Source organism: Monocercomonoides exilis (genome assembly GCF_001643675.1).
Source record: "Monocercomonoides exilis strain PA203 chromosome Unknown scaffold27-1312184, whole genome shotgun sequence".
NCBI lineage: Eukaryota > Preaxostyla > Oxymonadida > Polymastigidae > Monocercomonoides > Monocercomonoides exilis.
Window position 1 is genome coordinate 541,728 of NW_027150572.1, and position 18,273 is coordinate 560,000.

Consider the following 18,273-nt stretch of genomic DNA (forward strand, 5'->3'; position numbering starts at 1 on the left):
AAGTCAAACAGAATTATTTCGATTCACAAGCAGTAATGAAGATGTTATTGTGATCGGACCAACTGGCACAACAGAAGCGGATTGTGGCAAAGATTCTTCAAATCCATGCAAATCACTGACACATGCAGTTCACATATACCCAGAACATAAACAATATAATGTGTTAAAGGGAGAAACAATTGAATCCAACGTTGTTACAAAAAGTTTGAATTTTTATTAATTTGCAAATTAAATGATCCAAACTTTAAAATAAACAGAAAATGTTATTTTTACTGGAGAAAATAGGAATGAATCAGTGATTTCTGCAGAGTACAAAGAAGGAGCTATTTTTACAATAAGTTCAGGGGCTACAAAATGCGAAAATTTAACATTTATCCATTCCCAGCCGGAAAGCGCAACCGATAAGATGTCATTGTTTTTTACAACAAATAGTTCTACGTTAGCTTTACAGAGATGTAATATAATTCCAAAAGACGAATTTTATTGTTCAATTTCAGTCATTGTAATTTCAAATGCCTCGTCAACTCTCTTAGACGTATGCATGTCCAAGCTCCGATTTTCAACTGGATCTTGTATATTTTGTGATGACGTAGTTTCAAAGCTTTCATTATTGAACGTTGAGTTTTCCGATATTTCTTCAACAAACTCAACCAGTGTTATTCTTCTAAAATCTTCCGAGAAATCTTCTGAACAGAAAGCTGCCACACAAATCGATGGGCAAAAAATAGATATCGTTTCATGTTCAATCACAGGATGTCAGATTGGTACATTGATGACGTCTGAAGCTCAAAAAGGAGGATTAATTCAATTTGTTGGAATTAAGAACATAAACAATATGATAACGATCGACTCGCTTACAGTTAAGAAATGCATTTTTGCAAAAAGCCAAAACGAGGGTGATGAAAAAAGCGAAGCTGGGGTGATTGATGGAGGAATCATGTACTTTGAGAACACAGCGGTGAATATCAAATCGTCGATGCTTGTCTTTGACGAGATCAATAAAAATAACGATGAAGAAGCCGAGACATCACATAAGCTGAGAATACGAAGAGGCGGAATGATCTGCTGCATTGGATGTTCCAGTATATTCGTGAATTCGTCATTGTTTGCAGTTGAAGCATCTTCATTGCCTGCAGGTTCATCTGATGGAGGCGCTTTATTCATCGACAGCAACTCGTATGAAGTCACTTCAAGCGACAAATTAGAGAGCATGCCAGCAACGAGAGAGCTGACAATTCTGCATTCTTCTTTCATCGGCCTTTCGGCGCTTGGCTGTGCTTCAGAGAAAAGCGGGAGAGGAGGTTCTGTGTGCATCATAGCGCCGTTTGCTCAACCTTCGACTTCATCATCTTCTTCTTCTTCAAACTTGAACGCTGCAGAGTCTGAAAGAACCAATGCCATCGCCAATGCATTCCTGGAAATTTCTATCCGAAGCTCAAACTTTATCAACACAACATCAGCAAAAGCTGGAGGCGCTATTGCCATCTGCCTGCCAAACTCTGCTTCGACACAGCAAACAATCAGCGAAGACGAGCAGTCTGCGGCTGGGCTGGTCAGCATGCTCATTGAGCAGACAGAGTTTTCTGGATGCCACGTGAAAGGAAACGGCGGGTCAGCAAATGGTGTCAGAAGCTTATCTTCCGGAGAGCAGGTGGCTGGAGGCGGTGCAATCAGCGCATGCGTTGGAAAGCTGGAGATTTCTTATTCTTCTTTTTCACACTGCTCTTCTGAAGGTGTTGGAGGCTGTTTATCTCTTTCCTCTCTTTCGTGTTCCAAAGATTCAAAAGATTCAAAAGAATCAGATAAATCAAACATGCTGTATGCAGCTTCGCTTTCTATGAACAGTTGCAATATTTCTGATTGCAGCAGTGTTGGCGATGGAGGCGGGCTCTTTTATGACACACCACTTGCCTTCACTTTGGTCGACATTTCATTCAAAAAGTGCACTTCAAAAGACGAAAAAGGTGGATATACAGCTGAGAATGAACATTTCGATAGGGAAATGACGAATGCTAGTGGAGAAGAAAAGCCAGGCCGAGGAGGTGCAATATTCATGTCGAATGCAACTTCTGGCCTGAACAGAATGATTGACTGCATTTTCATTGAGAATTCGGGAGACGCATCAGCTGGAAACGACATTGTCGACATGTGTGCACATCCTTCGAGGAAGAGGCACTGGACATTCTCCACCGTCGTCAGCTGTTCGTCCTCGTCTGCACACCCGCGTTTTGTTGCTGCAAAGATAGCTGCTTCTGAAGGCTCATTCTCTGAGCATCTGGCTCAATTCACTTCAAATGCAAATGAAGAGTTTGTTAACAGAGACGTGCTGTTGCCTGATAAGGCAAAGCATCGAATGAGCTTCTTTATTGCAGCTGCTGGGAATGCAACTAAATCCGTTGAAAATGGCAAGGCGACCCAGTCTGAGGACAAACATAATTCATTTACAGGAAATGGAAACGGAGCAGATGTCGACGGCTGTGGAGGGAGCCCAGAAGCAGCATGTGCCTCGTTTTCATTCTGCTTGACACAGTCGCTGCATCGTGACCTTTCTGTTGAGAAGCCCGAATACTTTGCAACCGAAGAGGAGATGAAAGCGATGGGGCTCAGAAAAGAGGTGAGGCTGATGCTTTTGACCGGGGCATTTAAGGATCAAGTGTGTGCTATCAATGTTGGGTGGACTGACGAAGAAACAAAAAAGAAAACGGGAGTTTTGCTAGAGATCACAAAGGCACAGGGAGCAATCACCCCAACAATTGAATCGTGTTCTTCATTGAAAAAGGTGCAGGAACTGGAATTGGCTGCCTCAAGCGCAAATCATTTGTCTAATCCAGTGGCAGACAATATGCAGGTGATGTTTGAAGTGTGGGAGATGTCGCAATTGAAGATAAATTCTGTGTATTTGCTGCGGCAGTTTGAAAAAGAGGAATTCGTCTTTATTCGAATGAAGGAAAAAGGGCACATAGAAATTAGCGACTGCACGATCCAATCACGACATCCCGACTCAGTTGCGTCGAATGACTACTCTCTGATGAACACGTTTCTGCTGACGACGGAAGGAACTGTATCGATCAGCCGGACAACATTTAAAGACATGAGCCTGCGCAACTGGAGAGGAGCAACGCTTGTGTTCCTCCACCACACACAGTCTGTGCTTCTCGAGAACATCACATTCAGCAGCGTCCATAAGAAGCACAAGCCCACAACGCCGCTGAAGGAAGAAGAGAAAAATGCGAAATATCATTACGACGAGACTGGCATAAGCAACTCTCCTTGCTTTGGATCGGCATCGTCTCCTTGTGTTTGTGTTCAGTCGTCTTCTGCTGCCATCAATTTGACACTCGAAAGATGCAATTTCTCTTCGGCCGGTGTTGTTTTGCAGACAGTTCAAAACCAGTCTGAGATGCAGGCAATTCTGAAGGAAGAAGAAAAGGAAAGGCAAGCAAAATGGAAGCAGGAAGAAGAGAAGAGGAAGAAACCAATTTCTGAAGAAGAGAAAGAGAGAGAAAGAGAACTGGCAAAATCTCAGCGGATTGATGAGCGAAGATTGAGAATAAGCAAAGGGGCTGTTTTCATTGAGCTGCCTCGCAGCGAGTCGCCAGTCAAAATTTCCAACTGCAATTTTTACAACTGCTTTACACAGCAGCAGGCGGTGATTAATGTTCCGGAGGTTCCTCAGATTTCGTTGCCATGGAGATGGGTCGTGGGAGGTGGAAGCGGAGGAGCAGTCACATTTAGCGGGCCTTTTAAAACGGAAGTTCGTAATTCGATCTTTCGGAATTGTGAGGCATCAATCACAGGAGGCGGTGTTTTCTTGCAGAACAATGCTGATGTGCTTCTTCAAAACTGTGAATTTAACTCATGCTACCTAAATCTTCCGTATTCTTCTTCTGAGACAACAGATAAAGATAAGGAATCAGGCGATGTGGAAGAGACGAGAGGAGGTGCAATATATGCTACGAAAAGTAGACTTACGTGCACAGAAGTGAAGTTTTCTAATTGCGCATGCAGTTCGAGTGGTGGAGCGATATGCACAGAGCTTTGCCAACAGTTTGACTTGAAGGGCTGCAACTTCGCTACATGCAAATCAGGTAACTTTTCAAATGCGGCAGCGAAGACTGAGGAGCAGTTGCAAACAGCATTCGGAGGAGCGATAAGTTGCTTGAGCAGTATGAGTAATGGGCCTCATTTCGAGAACTGTGTGTTTGACGGATGCTTAAGCATGAATTTTGGTGGATCAATATTCTTTGGCCAAAGCAAGTCAACTCTTGCAGAAGATGAAAGGCGTATGAGCAAAGTTTTGGAGACATTGCACAAAGAGGAAGCCGATCTGGAGGAGAAAGGAATGTTCAAAAAAGAAGCGGAAAAGGCAGCATGGAGAATCCGGAGAAAGGATGAGCTGATGATGGAGTTGGAAAGCCAACGCCCAAACGGGGGAGTGATAAAAAATTGCATATTCAAAAACTCTTCCACAGGTAATTTGCTGAATGGAAGAGGGGGAGCTATCTTCATTGAAAAGACTCAGATTCCGAAGTTTGAGAATGTTAGGATGCAGGACAACCTGGCAGGAATTTCTTTGATGCGACAGCAAAGCGCGTTTGGAGGAAACGACATATTTAACAGCGAGTGGCACCATGCAGCGATGTTGCGGAAGACTCAGAAAAGGAATGCGTCTGAAGAACAAAAGGAAAAAGAGGCAAAAGACGACTCTTCAGTGTTCTTTACAGGGTGCAAATCAAGTTCTCCTTCGCCTCATTTTTGCGTGGGTATTCTGGACGAAGACATCAGCCACACTTTGATAAAAGCTTCTGATGTAAGCTGTGTTGCGTTTGAAGAAGATGCTGAAATGATAAAGAAGGGAATAATGGTGAAAGACTCAATTTGCTATGAAGCACAGCAAGCATTTATTGATCCTCAAAATAAAGATAGCAAAGATGAGTATGGTTGCGTGAAATTGTCTCAAGACGATGCCAAAATTGAAACAGAACGCGAAATCAAAAGCTGCCATACAATTGCCTTTGCTGTCAAGCAAGTTTCCGCAATCGGAGATCTGTTTGTGAACAAAGGAATTGTTGAAGAAGCAGATATTCTTGTGAAGAGTAAGTCCGTATCAATTTCTGGAAATGTGGAACGGAGAAATGAAGTTGTTTTTAGTCTGCCAAAAAAGATCAGCGAATCATATAACAATCAATTGTCTTATATTTTGTGCATCGAAGAAGGAAAATTGACAGTAACGAAGATATCCTTTGTTCATCAGAATGATATGGAACTCAAAGAAGCAGCGATTGTCGCCAAAGAGAAATCAGCTCTGGCTTTGGTAGATGTCGAAGTTTTGAATGAAATGCCTTCGTCGAATGTTCTTAGAAACTTTAACGGAAGAAAAAACAAACTTATCGAATCTGGAACTCCATTTGTGCTTGCTTCAGATGTATTTGATTTAAGCATATCTACACTGATAATGGGAGGCATCACTTACAAAGAGCAGCCATCTTCCTCGTTTGGGCAACTTTCTTCATCAAAAAATATTTTGTCTCAGAATGCTTCTTTTTCACCATGCGCAATTTTTGTATTTGGAGCTGAATCTGTTGATATATCAAATTGTCTTGTTTCGAATATTAAAGCAATATCACAAACTTCCATTCCTCCATCACCTAAGTACAATGAAGCAGAAGCAGAGCATTATCAATCAGCATCAGTGTTCACTTTACACAGTGTTGGCTTTATTAAGATTTCTTTGTCATCATTCAATAGCTGCTGGACTGAGACCAATGAAAAATCAAACGAAAAAGATTCTGAAGTTGTGAAAGATGCATTCATTTCTTCAAAGCAGCTTTCAAATGCTCCATCATCAACACTTCCTTTCAACAAAAACGGAGGAGGAGTGATCCGAATTGAAAGCGGAGGCTTAAATGCAGCTGAAGCACTCAAAATTGACAAAGAAAAACATATTTCTAAATCAATATCTATTTCTTCTTGCCACTTTGAGAATTGCTCATCGAATTCGAAAGAGGCAAAAGGAGGAAGCGTTTTGGTTGTTTTCCCATCTGTTCCACAGGCTGGTCAAACAGCCAACACCAATTTTGGATTAGACAACTCTTTCGGTCTTGTTCAAAATGCAGATAGTTTCTCTTTGCTTGTGAAGGTGAACATTCTTTCATGCAATTTCATCTCTTCATCAGCTGAAAACGGAGGTGCACTGGCAATTTTGAACGAAAATGCGAACATCCGATTGATTGTGTCCAATTCTCGTTTTGCTCGCTGCAAATCGACCGCAAAAGAAGGTTCATATTCTCAATTCAGTGCGAATGACAAAGAAGCCACTCCAGAATTGAAAACTCCTTTTGGAGGCGGGGCGTTGTTTTTGTACAATTGCGAATTGAATATGTCCACATCTTCAATTTCAGGATGCACTTCAGACATGTCCGGAGGAGCCATCTTGATAAACGGGCAATATGCGACTCTGTCTGAATGGCACAGAACATTCAGCCAGTCGATTTTGGTGCTGAGCAACGTTGAATTCAGAAAGTGCAGATCGAAAGGAGACGGAGGAGCAATATTCATTGATTCACGAAAGGTGTATAACATTTCTGACAGCAGCTTTATTAACTGCAAAGCGGAAGGCAACGGACGAGGCGGAGCTGTGTATACCGGAGTTAAGACTTGCTCATATTCGATGTTTAACAATTGTAGATTTAGAAACAATACTGCAGATTTCTCTTCTCTCGGGGAAAATACACAAAAGGGAGGAAATGATGTCTTTGATGACTGTCCGAATCATAAAAAGTTTTGGAACAAAAACAACATTCGGAATTGCACTTCCACATCTGAGCAACCTTCATTTGTCATTCCAGGAGGATCAGTCGAAGGCGTGATTTGGAGAGAAATGAAAAAGGAAGAATTTGAAGCAGAAAGATTGGAAGAAGAAAAAATTAGCATTGAAGAAAAGAAGGAAGAGGAAAAGAGAGAAGAAGAAAAGAAGGAAGTAAAGAAGGAAGAAGAGAAGAAAGAGATTATGCGTTGTATTGTTGGAGATGACTCAACAAAAGATGTCAAAGGAAAAGACGAAGCAGGTTGTGGGTCAGAGAAACAGCCTTGCGGATCTCTCTCTTATGCATTGAAAGACATGCTTGAAGAAGTCAAATCAAAGAAAAAACCAGAAAAAATTATTCTGTTTTTGATGAATGGGGTGTTGAAGGACGAGTCTTGTGCTTTGCTGATTGTTCCACCAAGTGAGCTGTGTTCTCACTGTTCCAATGATCAGCCTACGCAAATAACAGTTTATGGTGATTCAAACAGCGAGTTGTTATCGTCAAAGAGAATAGAAAAACAAGAAGCATTGATTTGCATACAAAAAGAAGCGAAAGTTCTTATGCATCATCTCACATTCAACAGAGGGTTTTCTGGAAATGGCTTCTCATTCCTTCAATTGACAGAAAACAGTGAATTAACAATTATGGACTGCAACGTAACTGTGCCTGCTAATAAACTATTATTTGATGGAATGCAAATGAACATTAACGAGCACATTGAAAATACTCCTCCTCTTTGCAATGTATTTCTAAGCGCTTCATCTGGGTCAGCTGTAATTGAGAAGTGCAATTTTGAGCAATGTCAGGTTGCAAGTCGATGCGGTGGATGCATTTGTATCAGAAATACTTCTTCTCTTTCTGTATCAAACTCAGTATTTCGAAAAATGAAAGTGATAGCATCGCAAGATCCAATAATGCAGAACAAGGATACAGATGCTGTTTGTGGAAGCTTCATTGATATTAAAACAGCACAAAGCAGTTCTCACAAAATATTCAATTGCATTTTTAAAGAATTTGTTTCAACTAACACAGCATGCGGAGCCGTTCGATGCGAAGCTGTTAATCCCTCTAAAGTGAGTGTGTCTTATTCTCAGCTTGGTTCTTCATCAAATAACGTACAATTAGATAATGCGGAAGATACAAACATATTCGTTAATGTCGACAAATGCTTTTTCAGCAATTGCTTCGGAGCTTCTCAACAACCCATGGAAGTATTATTTGATCAAAATATGGAAATAAAATCTGAAGAGAATTTTGCAAACTCTTATAAAAACGCTATCAAATGTGGGAGCGGAGGTGTTGCGCTTTCTCTTTTTGGGCAATTTAAGGCAGTGATCAACGAAGGAACATTCAGTGAATGCTACTCATCAATGACTGGTGGAGCAATAAACATAACTAAAGCCAATGTTCTCATTTCTTCTGCGAAATTTATAAAGTGCAGAGTGCTATCAAGGCCTCTCGGAAATGGTGCAGCTGATATATCAACACATATTAAAAATGACAATGAAGATCCTTTCTGGTCCACATATGGAGGTGCAATCCACATTTTCAAAGGTTATCTTTTGATTGAGAGATCATCCTTCGATAAATGCTCTTCGTCTTCTATTGGAGGAGCCTTATCCGCTGAATCGTCTTCGATAGTCATCTCAACGACTGAATTCACATCTTGCGTCGCAGGAGAATTCAGCACAGCACAAGTGGAGTCTTTATCCTCAAAGCCAAAAACCTACTCTCTTGGAATAGGTGGAGGAGTTTATGCTTTGCTTTGCGCTGTGAATATTTCGAAATGCTGCTTTTATAGTTGTGATTCATTTCTTGGAGGTGGTGCTTTGTTTTTGAGTGGGTGCATGAATGGTGTGGAGGCTGTTGACTGTGAATTGACAAATTGCCATGCATATGGAAAGCTGATATCCTGCGGAGGAGCCATTTTCCTCAACGGCTCTTCGCCTTTAAAGATGAAGAATTGCTCATTCAGTAACAATTCTGCTTCTGGAACATCTAAACATGGCAAGCCCTGCTTGCTTAAAGGCAACGATGTTTGCGACTGTGATGTTACTCATTCAACTTCATACTTAAAGAATGGCATTGTATCTGGTTGTAATTCTTCTTCTTCGAAACCTCGCTTTACTTTAATTGAATTTGACTGGAGCTTTATAACTGCTGCTGAAAAGGATGCTGAGTCTTTTGATTGCAGTGTTGGAGAAGATATCAGCTCTTGTGTATTTGATGGCGATTGCAAGAAAAAGGATATGATTCTTGACTTTGCAATTGTTGCTGTTTCGGATAAAGATGCATCTGACAGTGCAAAATGTTTATCCCCTAGCGAAAAGATATTCGATGAGCAGTCGAAAAAAGAGAACCCAGATAAATGCCGAACATTGAGCTTTGTTCTTAAGCATAAGAGCGATTCTTCTGTGATTTCTGTGAAAAAAGGAAAAGTTCTTGAGACAGATCTCGTAATTGAAACAAAGACAGTAACTATTACAGGAACTAAAGATTCTTCAGAAGTCATATTTGCATTACCCAAAAAAAGAAGGTCAAACGAAATCAAATGTAAATTATGTATTTAAAGTGACAGATGGATTGCTCAGTGTTGCTTCATGCTCATTCTATCATCAAAAAGCCAATGAGACTCAAATTGCCTATTTTGTTGTAGAAAAACTTGGATCATTATCTCTTGCTCAGTGTATTGTTGATTCAGACATTCAAGATCCAAAAGGTAACTCTTATTCAGAAACACCATTTATTTATGCTTCTCAGAGTTCATCTTTAACATTTTTCTTTGTTGCTGCGCAGAACTTATGGTACAAATCGAACATAACAAAGAAAATTAATAAAGAAGAGCAAAGAAAGTGCTTTGGAACATTTGCTCTAATAAAGAATGCTGACAATGTTCTTATTCTTAACTCAACATTCACAAATATTTCACAAAAGTCTACTGATTCTGATAATTCATTTGAAAACGAAGAAAATGCTGCTGAATCAGAGGCATCTGTGTTTTGTGTTCAATTGAAATCAAAAACGTCGATGACAATACAAAACTCCAAATTTGTGAACTGCAGTTCAAAGTCAAGTAGAAGTGTAGCAGGCGCTGTTAGTGTTCGCCCTGAAAGTGTATCTTCCATTGAAAAGTTTCCATATGTTATAATCAAAGAATCTTCATTTATTTATTGTGCTTGCCTTAATGGCGAATATCCTCAAGCAGTACAAATAAATAATTGCAATGTTTCCATCACTGCATCAATGTTTGATGGGAAAATGGCTAATGAAGCAGGAGGTGCATTTAGCGATATTAATACAGACAATACTAATCCAATATGCTCTTGGAGTGGCAGTCAGCTCCAGTTGATTAATTCTACAACTGGTATTACTAATAGTACGATAAAGAATTCTGCTGCTGGAGGAATATCTATCATTGGAGGCTCGCTAACGACGACTAATATCAGCATGATTGATAATGCTCCATCAACTTTTGAAGCGAAGAACCTGTTTCCATCTGCCCGCAGGAATATCAATTGCGAATCAAAAGGGACTGTTAACATAAAGCAAGAGGAGAAAAAGGTATCAGCCCAGCAAACGAAACAGATTGGATCTCTTTCTTCAGATGAACTGTGGATTTACAGCGATGGAACATGCCAATTTGGAGGACTTTTGGAGTCTGTTGTTTCTACTCTATTTGTTCCTGAAGTGGATTCTGCATTCTGTGAGGTTGAAAAGAAGAAAACATTAGAAAGTGGAAACGAGGATGATGCGATGGTGACTGTAACAGGGAAAAGGTTTTATCCTTGTGACGTTTCAGCTATTATCACTTCTGCAAATGAACAAAGCATTACAAAGCAGTTAACCGTGCTAAATGAGACAACTGCTCGTTTCCCTATTTCATTGAAATATATTACTGAGCATCCAACTGTATCTGTTGCAATCCAGTTTGGAAATAAAGTCAAACTTTCAACCAAATCAGTAACTATCGTTGTTAAAGAAAAAGTTGAGCCAGTTACGCCTACTCCCCCTCCAACTCCTCCTCCTACACCAACTCCTCCTCCACCAACACCTCCTCCACCAACACCTCCTCCAACGCCTACGCCTACGCCAGAGCCAGAACCTACACCTGAACCAACACCCACGCCTGAACCGACTCCAACACCTGAACCTACACCAGAACCTATACCAGAACCAACTCCTGATCCGACACCTACACCTGCACCCACACCTACACCTGCACCCACACCTACACCTGAGCCAATTCCTTTCCCTGATCAACCGTCAGATTCGAGTTCATTTTCTTGGATTGGAGCTATCATAATTGCGGTAATAGTTATTGTTGGATTAATTGTTGGATTGATTGTATTGATAATTCAATTACTTATCCGAAGAAGCAGAGCCAACAAAAAGAGAAGAAGGGCAAGCTCACATGCTAAAGAAGAAGATGCTGATGAGGATCGCTTACTAAACTATGAATTGAAGGAAGAAGAAGAAGAAGAGCAAGATGAGGGATTGGATTTGGGTGTTAAAGAAGAAGATGCTCATCTGTTTGAAGACGATGCATTGATGCCAGCTGATGAATTGAAAGTGGATAAAGCTAACGCAAATGTAACTCCAACATTAACACAAAATTTTGAACAGACATCGAGCTTGCTTCTCAAAAATGAGGAAAACACACAAGAAAATGTTCCAGTCGAATTCATACCAGCAATGTCAACAAATGCTCCTTTTAACACGTATGCTGTAAGACCTCAATTAACTCTGACTCACCGATTGGAAGAAATGAAATCGAGGGACTCAGCAAAAAGTGAGGGGCAGTCAGATGTGACAGCGCAAAATGATTATGCTTTTGTTTCTGCTGTTTTGCAATCAATTTTGAGAGGTTTGCGCCATCTGCATTTGAAGGCACCTCCAACTTATGTTGGCGATCTTTCACCGTATAATATTCTTATTGATGAAAATGACACTGTTCTGTTATCATCACATCTCAATCGACAGCTCGTCAGCATTTCAGATGACTCAAAAAGCTTGTGGATTGGAGGAGAGAAGAATAGACGATATGTTGCTCCAGAGATATTGTCTTTGATTAAATCAAATGAGGATGCAAAATTAGTCACAAAGGAAGAAAATGAGTCAAAGCAACGAACAGTTATCTACAATAACGGATCTGTTGCAAGCGATGTGTATTCTTTTGGAATGATTTTAATGGAAATGGTTACATTTTACAAGACTCTTCATTCTTCTCAGACAGAAGCGGTTGCTATAAAAAGAATGGAATCAATAGCGATTGACTGCACATCACCTGCCCCTTCAAATCGTCCTTCAGTTGTTCAACTTATTGAAATATTTAAAGATTTGTGCACAAATTAAGATCAACAAACTTTTGTTTGAAATGTTTTTAATGAAGTCTCTCATTTTATTTATTAATTTATTTATTTGTTGACATTTTCCTACAATGCTGGATGCATTTGCATGGATGATGATATATAGTTATTTAGTGTAGTAAAGCTCGAATTTTTCTATTCACAAAAGTGAAAATATTTCAATTTGAAATTTTTTGACATAGGTTTTTTTATTAATATGAGTTCAAAATAGCTCATGATTCACAATTGCATTTATTTTTTTTATTTCGAGGGAGGAAAATTCAATGAAATTGCTTTATTTTATTATTTTTTTTTTCAGTTTTTCAAATTCCATTAAATCAAAATTGTTCAAGGCAATTTCTTTGCCAAGATGTATTTAGATCTTTTGTCTACACTTTGACAGCAAAGCCACTTTGCAAAGTTTTTATATTTCTGTTGCTATTCAAGAACGTTTTGAAATTGTATCTCCTTCAAACTTTCGAACAAATTGAATACTCGTTTGAAAAACAAAGCACCATGAAAGGCAAGCAGAAATAGATTATGACTGTCAATTGAGCTTTCATGGACTTTTTGTACTTGAAATACATATTCATCCGAAAAAAATCAAATAAAAGTTAATCTTCTTCACAACCTACTCTCAGAATGATAATTCATTTCTATTATTCGAATCTTTTTGAAAAAAGAATCATTTTGATTGATAAATCATCCAATTAAAATTTTTAATAAAAGAGGAAATTTTTCATTTATTCATGATATCTTTTTCTTTCATCTGAAAAGATTTAAATTTCTGTTTTTAATTCATAAAAAGATAATTTTTTTAATGAACTTTATTCTTAGATGAAGACGAATTCAAACCAACAACCAAGGAGTTTCATAACATAATCGTTGAAATTTTATTTTAAGGAATATCAATAAATGATTTAAATACTTTTTTGAAGAATTCTTTTCGATGATTAAAAATAAACAATTTTCAACAAAACAATAACAAATTTGTGGTAAATAAAGGTAACAACTATTTAAATATGACAACAACAATAAAAGAAATCTTTGTTTTTAATCTTTGATTCACCAAAATTTCAACTTGATCGAACCCATCATTACTAAAGATGTCAAGTGAAGAATTTGACGAAATAGAAAAGAAGCTCAAGGAGTTAGAGACGCAAATTAATTTATTTGCTGATTCAGTTGAACATTTTGGGGTAGACACAAACAAGGTTTGCAGTGAACATATCTGTTATTTACAACTTTGATGTTTTTATGCTTTTGCTATTTTATTTTACAGACGCGTCAGCAAATAAAGTCAGAAAAGGACAAAATACGATCAGACTTGAAATTTGCAAATGCAATGATAAAAGGAGCTGACGAAGATGACCTTCAGCTGGAAACATGGAAAATAGTGTGATATTCAAGTGGGACATAAATGTTTTATTTTTATCTCCTTTAATTCGATTTCCATAAAAACAGAAAATAAATGAGCTACAAGGTGCTTACGATTCGGCTTGCACAGATTTTGATCAGAAAGTTAATTCAACTGGATCTGCAGCTCTTATTGATTCAAGCGCCCCAGCTCCTAAACAACCTAAAACTGAGGAAGACATGCTCGAACTTGGAAAAAAAATTCAAGCTGTTTGGTAGAATTTATTTTTCGAAAATATTTAGAATATAATTTATGCGTTTTTTTTTTCTGATTTCATTCATTATAAAAACAGGAAACGGAAGATTCATTGCAAAGAACTGCGCAAATGTCAAGCGAGACAGTAAGCGTTGCACAAAAAACCGCTGTACAATTAAGGAGCCAGACAGAACAAATGAATCGCATTGAAGATTCGCTTGTTGAATTGGATAGCGATATTGACAGAGGGAAAGCGTTTGTAGATAGTTTTTTGAGAAATTATTTTTCTTCAACTCACATTTAAAATTCGTTATTTATTATAATATAAATTTATTTATTTAGAGTACTAAGAAGAATGTTTCGTCGAGTGTGGAGTGATAAACTTCTCGTGGTACTTCTTTTGCTTATGGTTCTTGGAATCGCTGGAGTGCTTATTGCATCTGGAATTATTAATTCAAAAAAGAAGAATAAGTAATTTCAGAGAAACAGCATTTATTTTGTTTTTTTTTAAAAAATATTATCAAAAATAAACTTCACATCCCAAAACTCAAAATTCACTTTGTTTTATTTTATTTAATATGTATTTTCGTTGAATTTATAGATGATTTTTCATTTATCTTTTTTTCATTTCATAACTCATTTTTCCATCATTTTTCTTTTTCTTTTGTTTTTGAATAAACGAAATAAAAAATAATTGAATTCCTTGAATTGCTTTTTTTGAAGGGCAAAGTTCTTGCATAATTGCGAAAAACAACAATTTGTTCCAAACTTTTCCCACTATCTTATCAATATAAATCTAACATTCTTAAGCAAAATAAATATTGGAAAATTATGAGAATATTGAGAAAAGTCACGAAAAATTATGTGTGAAAAAATAATCAAAAAGTTAAAAATTATTCATTTGGAAAACCCTCAAAATACAATTTTGACAATTTTTTCTTGAATTTTATAAAAAAATAACAAAAGTGATATTTGCAAAATAAAAATATAGGTTTATCATAATTATGAAAAAATGAAAAGGATTATATATATATATAATGGCGCAAGATCATGGCCTCACAAGTTGATAGCTCAACCTCTGCTGTAGATTCGATTTTGGAAGCTTCTGCTCATGCTCCTGACCTAGCAAAAGTTCAGAACAATCTGGTCAACGAGGTTATATCAAAGAAAAGTACGCAGAAATCTGGAAAATATAGAGATTATGAAGCTTCAAATTTTGTTCAGATTCCAACCCTTCCATCTTTTCAAGGTTTATAAGCTTTATTGCAATATTATGTATTTTATGTATTTTTAATCTTTAATTATTTGCAGAAATTTCTCCTTGTGAGTATGACGATCATCTTATAAAAATGCTGGATGCATGTTGCTTTCCAGTCAACTGGAGTGAAGATGCTTCGGAACTCGAAATACAATGTCGAGAAAGAAAGGGGCAATATTTAAAGGAAATTCTTCAATTTGTAACAAATCTGCAAGCTGAAACTTCTGATGATGAACCTCACATGGCTTTTCCAATGTCGACGTGGCCATCAATGAGGAAATTTGTTGAAGCAAACATTATTCATAATGTGCCTCCACCAGATATCATAAGTCAACTTGCAACAGATTTGGATGAAGAAGATCCAATTTTGGAGGAATCTTGGCCTCATCTCGAAATTGTTTATGAAATCTTTCTTAAATTCATTCTTTCTCCTGAAGTCGAACCAAAACTTGCTAAGCTTCGTACAATTGATCAAAAACTTGTTCTTTCTTTATTGATGATGTTTGAATCTGAGGATCCAAGGGAAAGAGAAACGTTGAAATCAATTGTTCATCGTATTTATGCGCGTTATACAGCGCATAGATCATTCGTTCGCAGCGCAATTTCTTCTATTTTCCACAACGTCAGTTATTTAGATCTTCGATTCAACGGAACAGCAGAAGTTGTGGAGATTCTTCAATCTATTATCTCTGGCTTCACCGTGCCATTGAAGGAAGAATATCAAATTCTTTATGTTAAAACTCTTCTTCCTCTGCACATGTCAAGTACGCTGCAGATGTTTCACAAGCAGCTTTCAGCAGCCGTTGTGCTCTTTTTGCAGAAGGACCCGCTGTTTGCGTCGATGACTCTGAAGTATCTCTTCCACATATGGCCAAAGGTGAATTCTCCGAAAGAAGTGCTCTTGCTGAGTGAGATCGAAGATATCATTGACTGCGTGGGTGTGGACGTCATTATGAAAGGCCAAAATCCGACTCTTTCGTGGATCACTCCAAATTCATCGCCTAGCCCGTCTCCTGTTCTGTCTTCAATTTCATCTCCTGCTTCAAATAATTCTCCCAATTTAAGCAGCACACTTGATGCAACATCGCCTCTTCGAGCGACTTCAGTTCAATCTGCTCGTTCCCCCTCCACAGGCGCTTCTGTTCCCCCTCCTTCTTCATCCCCATCCCCCTTCTCTTCCCCTTCCCCCCAAAAGAAGATGACACTTGTCCACCAGCTCTTCAAGAAGATTGGCGAGTGCATCGAATCCCACCACTTCCAAGTGGCTGAGCGGGCACTCACATTCTTCGCGAACGAGAATGTGACGAAGCTGATTGAGCGGACGAAGCTGTCTACGATTCCGCTCCTGTTTGGGCCACTCTATGCGAACACGAAGAACCACTGGAGCAGCTCAGTGAAGACGCTGACGTATTCGGTGCTGAAGCTGCTGATGGAGACAGACCAGAAGATGTTCGAGTTCTGCGCGCAGAATGCGAATGCGCGCAATGAGAAGCGGCAGAACCCGCTGAGGTCGCCGCAGCAGTGGCGCCTGCTGGAGGAGAAGGCGCTGACGAACATACTGCTGGCGAAGAAGAGGCGGAGCACGGAGGCGAATGGGAGAAATGGGAGTGAAGAGAACAATACAAGTGTTAGTGTTAGTGTCAGTGCTAGTTCAAGTGTTAGTGCAAGAGAAGGTGCTGCTCCAGAACAATCAGCTGTTTCTGATTCTTCAATCAATGCCAACAACAATGCCAAAGAGAAAGAAAAAGAAAAAGAGAAGGACAATGGAAAGAGCTCAGCTGAGGATGATCTGTTGTGGTGGGAGCCATCCAACTTTGATGAGCTTCCAGACTGCAAAGAATGCCAGCAGAATGCTGCTAGCAATAACAAGAGCAAAAGCAATAGAGAAGGTGTTATCAATAACAATAGCAGTAATACTAGTAATACTAGTAATAGTAACAACAGTTGCAGTTGCAATGATAAAAACAATGCCCATCTCAAAGAAATCGAGCTCTTCCACACGGTGAAGCACAAGCTGTCCACCTCAAATCTTTCACACAGACTGATCGATGCTCTCTTCACATCCACACTCACTGTGCCCCAGCCAACTTCTCCTCTCTTCTTCTCTTCTCCCTCTCCTTCTCCTTCCCCTCAGCCTTCCCCTTCTTTCACCCTCTTCTCCTCAAACTCTCTGGCAACTCCTGCCAAACCTAAAGACGCCTCGCTTTCTCTCCTTTCCTCTGCTCTTTCGTCTGCCTCACAAAAAAAGCCACACACAAACAGCACTCAGAGCTTAGCCAATGCGAAGGGAGAAGGAAGCAATAGCAGTAGCAATAGCAGTATCAGTAGCATTAGCAGTATCAGCAGTCACAAAGTGGAGTATGAGGAGGATGAAGAGGATGGAGTGGAGATGCCAGCAGCGCTTGTGCTGAAGCAGCAGACGCAGCTGAAGCAGCAGTCGGGTGTAAGGAGACGGTCTCTTATTCCAGTGGGACACCACAAGGCAACAGCACAGCAGCTGAAGGCATTCCACAAGATAGACAGCATCGATCCTGAACACACGGCGATTGGAGAGAGCGATGAGAAGGAAGGCGAGGAGAAAGAGAAGGAAAAGGAGAAAGAGAAGGAAGAGAAAGAGAAAGAAGGGAAAACACATGGAGGAATGGAACATCATGGAGCTACCACTAATTCCAATGTAAGCAACAGCCACAACATTTCGTTAAGCACAGCCAATAGCACTTCTAATAATAGCAATAACAATAACAACAATAATAGTAATTCCAACTCTTCAGACAAACCCTATGTGATGGCAACTGATGACCCCACGCTTGCCTCTGCCCTCAGTGCAGCCTCGGCCATCAAAGCGAACAGTCACATTTCTCCACTCTCTCGTTCAGTGGTGGCAGCAGCACAGTCGCAGAGCGGGCCGAGAAGGAGGTCGATGATTGGGTCAGCAGAGATCGATAGATCGATGCAGGAGCATCTGAGGAAGCTGGCGATGGAGGTGAAGGAGAATGAAGGGGCAGGGGAGGAGAGAGAGAAGGAGAAGGAGAAGGAGAAGAAGGAAAATGAGAAGGAGAAAGAGAATGAATCAAGTGTTGCAATTAGTGGAAAAACTGTGGTAGCATCATCTTCTACTACTGCTACAACTCCTACAGCTTCTTTTCATTCAAGAATCTCAAAAACGAAAGTTATTGGCAATTGTGATGGTTTTCCAAGAGTTGCATCATCTTCTAGTGCTTCAACAACTTCTTCATCATCATCGCCTTCTTC

At 39.3% G+C, this 18,273-nt stretch overlaps 4 protein-coding genes across 4 annotated transcripts in view; all 4 read left to right on the forward strand.

Moving 5' to 3' along the window:
* Window positions 1-406: 406 nt before the first annotated feature.
* On the forward strand, window positions 407-9,376 carry MONOS_6131p1 (uncharacterized protein; the record flags this gene model as incomplete). The annotated part of the gene is made up of 1 exon (XM_067876339.1): window positions 407-9,376. The coding sequence occupies one exon, from the start codon at window positions 407-409 to the stop codon at window positions 9,374-9,376; it is 8,970 nt and encodes a 2,989-aa protein (XP_067725965.1).
* A 270-nt stretch (window positions 9,377-9,646) lies between these two features.
* MONOS_6131p2 (uncharacterized protein) lies at window positions 9,647-12,522 on the forward strand. The gene has a single exon (XM_067876340.1). The coding sequence runs from the start codon at window positions 9,834-9,836 to the stop codon at window positions 12,156-12,158; it is 2,325 nt and encodes a 774-aa protein (XP_067725966.1). The 5' UTR covers window positions 9,647-9,833; the 3' UTR covers window positions 12,159-12,522.
* A 725-nt stretch (window positions 12,523-13,247) lies between these two features.
* On the forward strand, window positions 13,248-14,467 carry MONOS_6132 (putative plant SNARE (NPSN)). Its single transcript, XM_067876341.1, has 5 exons — window positions 13,248-13,365; window positions 13,434-13,547; window positions 13,616-13,777; window positions 13,861-14,018; window positions 14,106-14,467. Exons 1-5 carry the CDS (start codon window positions 13,258-13,260, stop codon window positions 14,236-14,238), a joined length of 675 nt encoding a protein of 224 aa, XP_067725967.1. The 5' UTR covers window positions 13,248-13,257; the 3' UTR covers window positions 14,239-14,467.
* Window positions 14,468-14,813: 346 nt separating this feature from the next.
* Window positions 14,814-18,273, forward strand: part of MONOS_6133 (putative Protein phosphatase 2A regulatory B subunit (B56 family)) — a gene marked incomplete at its 5' end in the record, with an annotated part of 6,775 nt that continues 3,315 nt past the window's right edge. The window contains 2 exons of the mRNA XM_067876342.1: window positions 14,814-15,012; window positions 15,075-18,273. The exon at window positions 15,075-18,273 is cut by the window's right edge and continues 3,315 nt beyond it. Of these exons, the coding sequence (XP_067725968.1) occupies window positions 14,814-15,012; window positions 15,075-18,273 (3,398 nt within the window). The remainder of the gene's footprint in view (window positions 15,013-15,074) is intronic.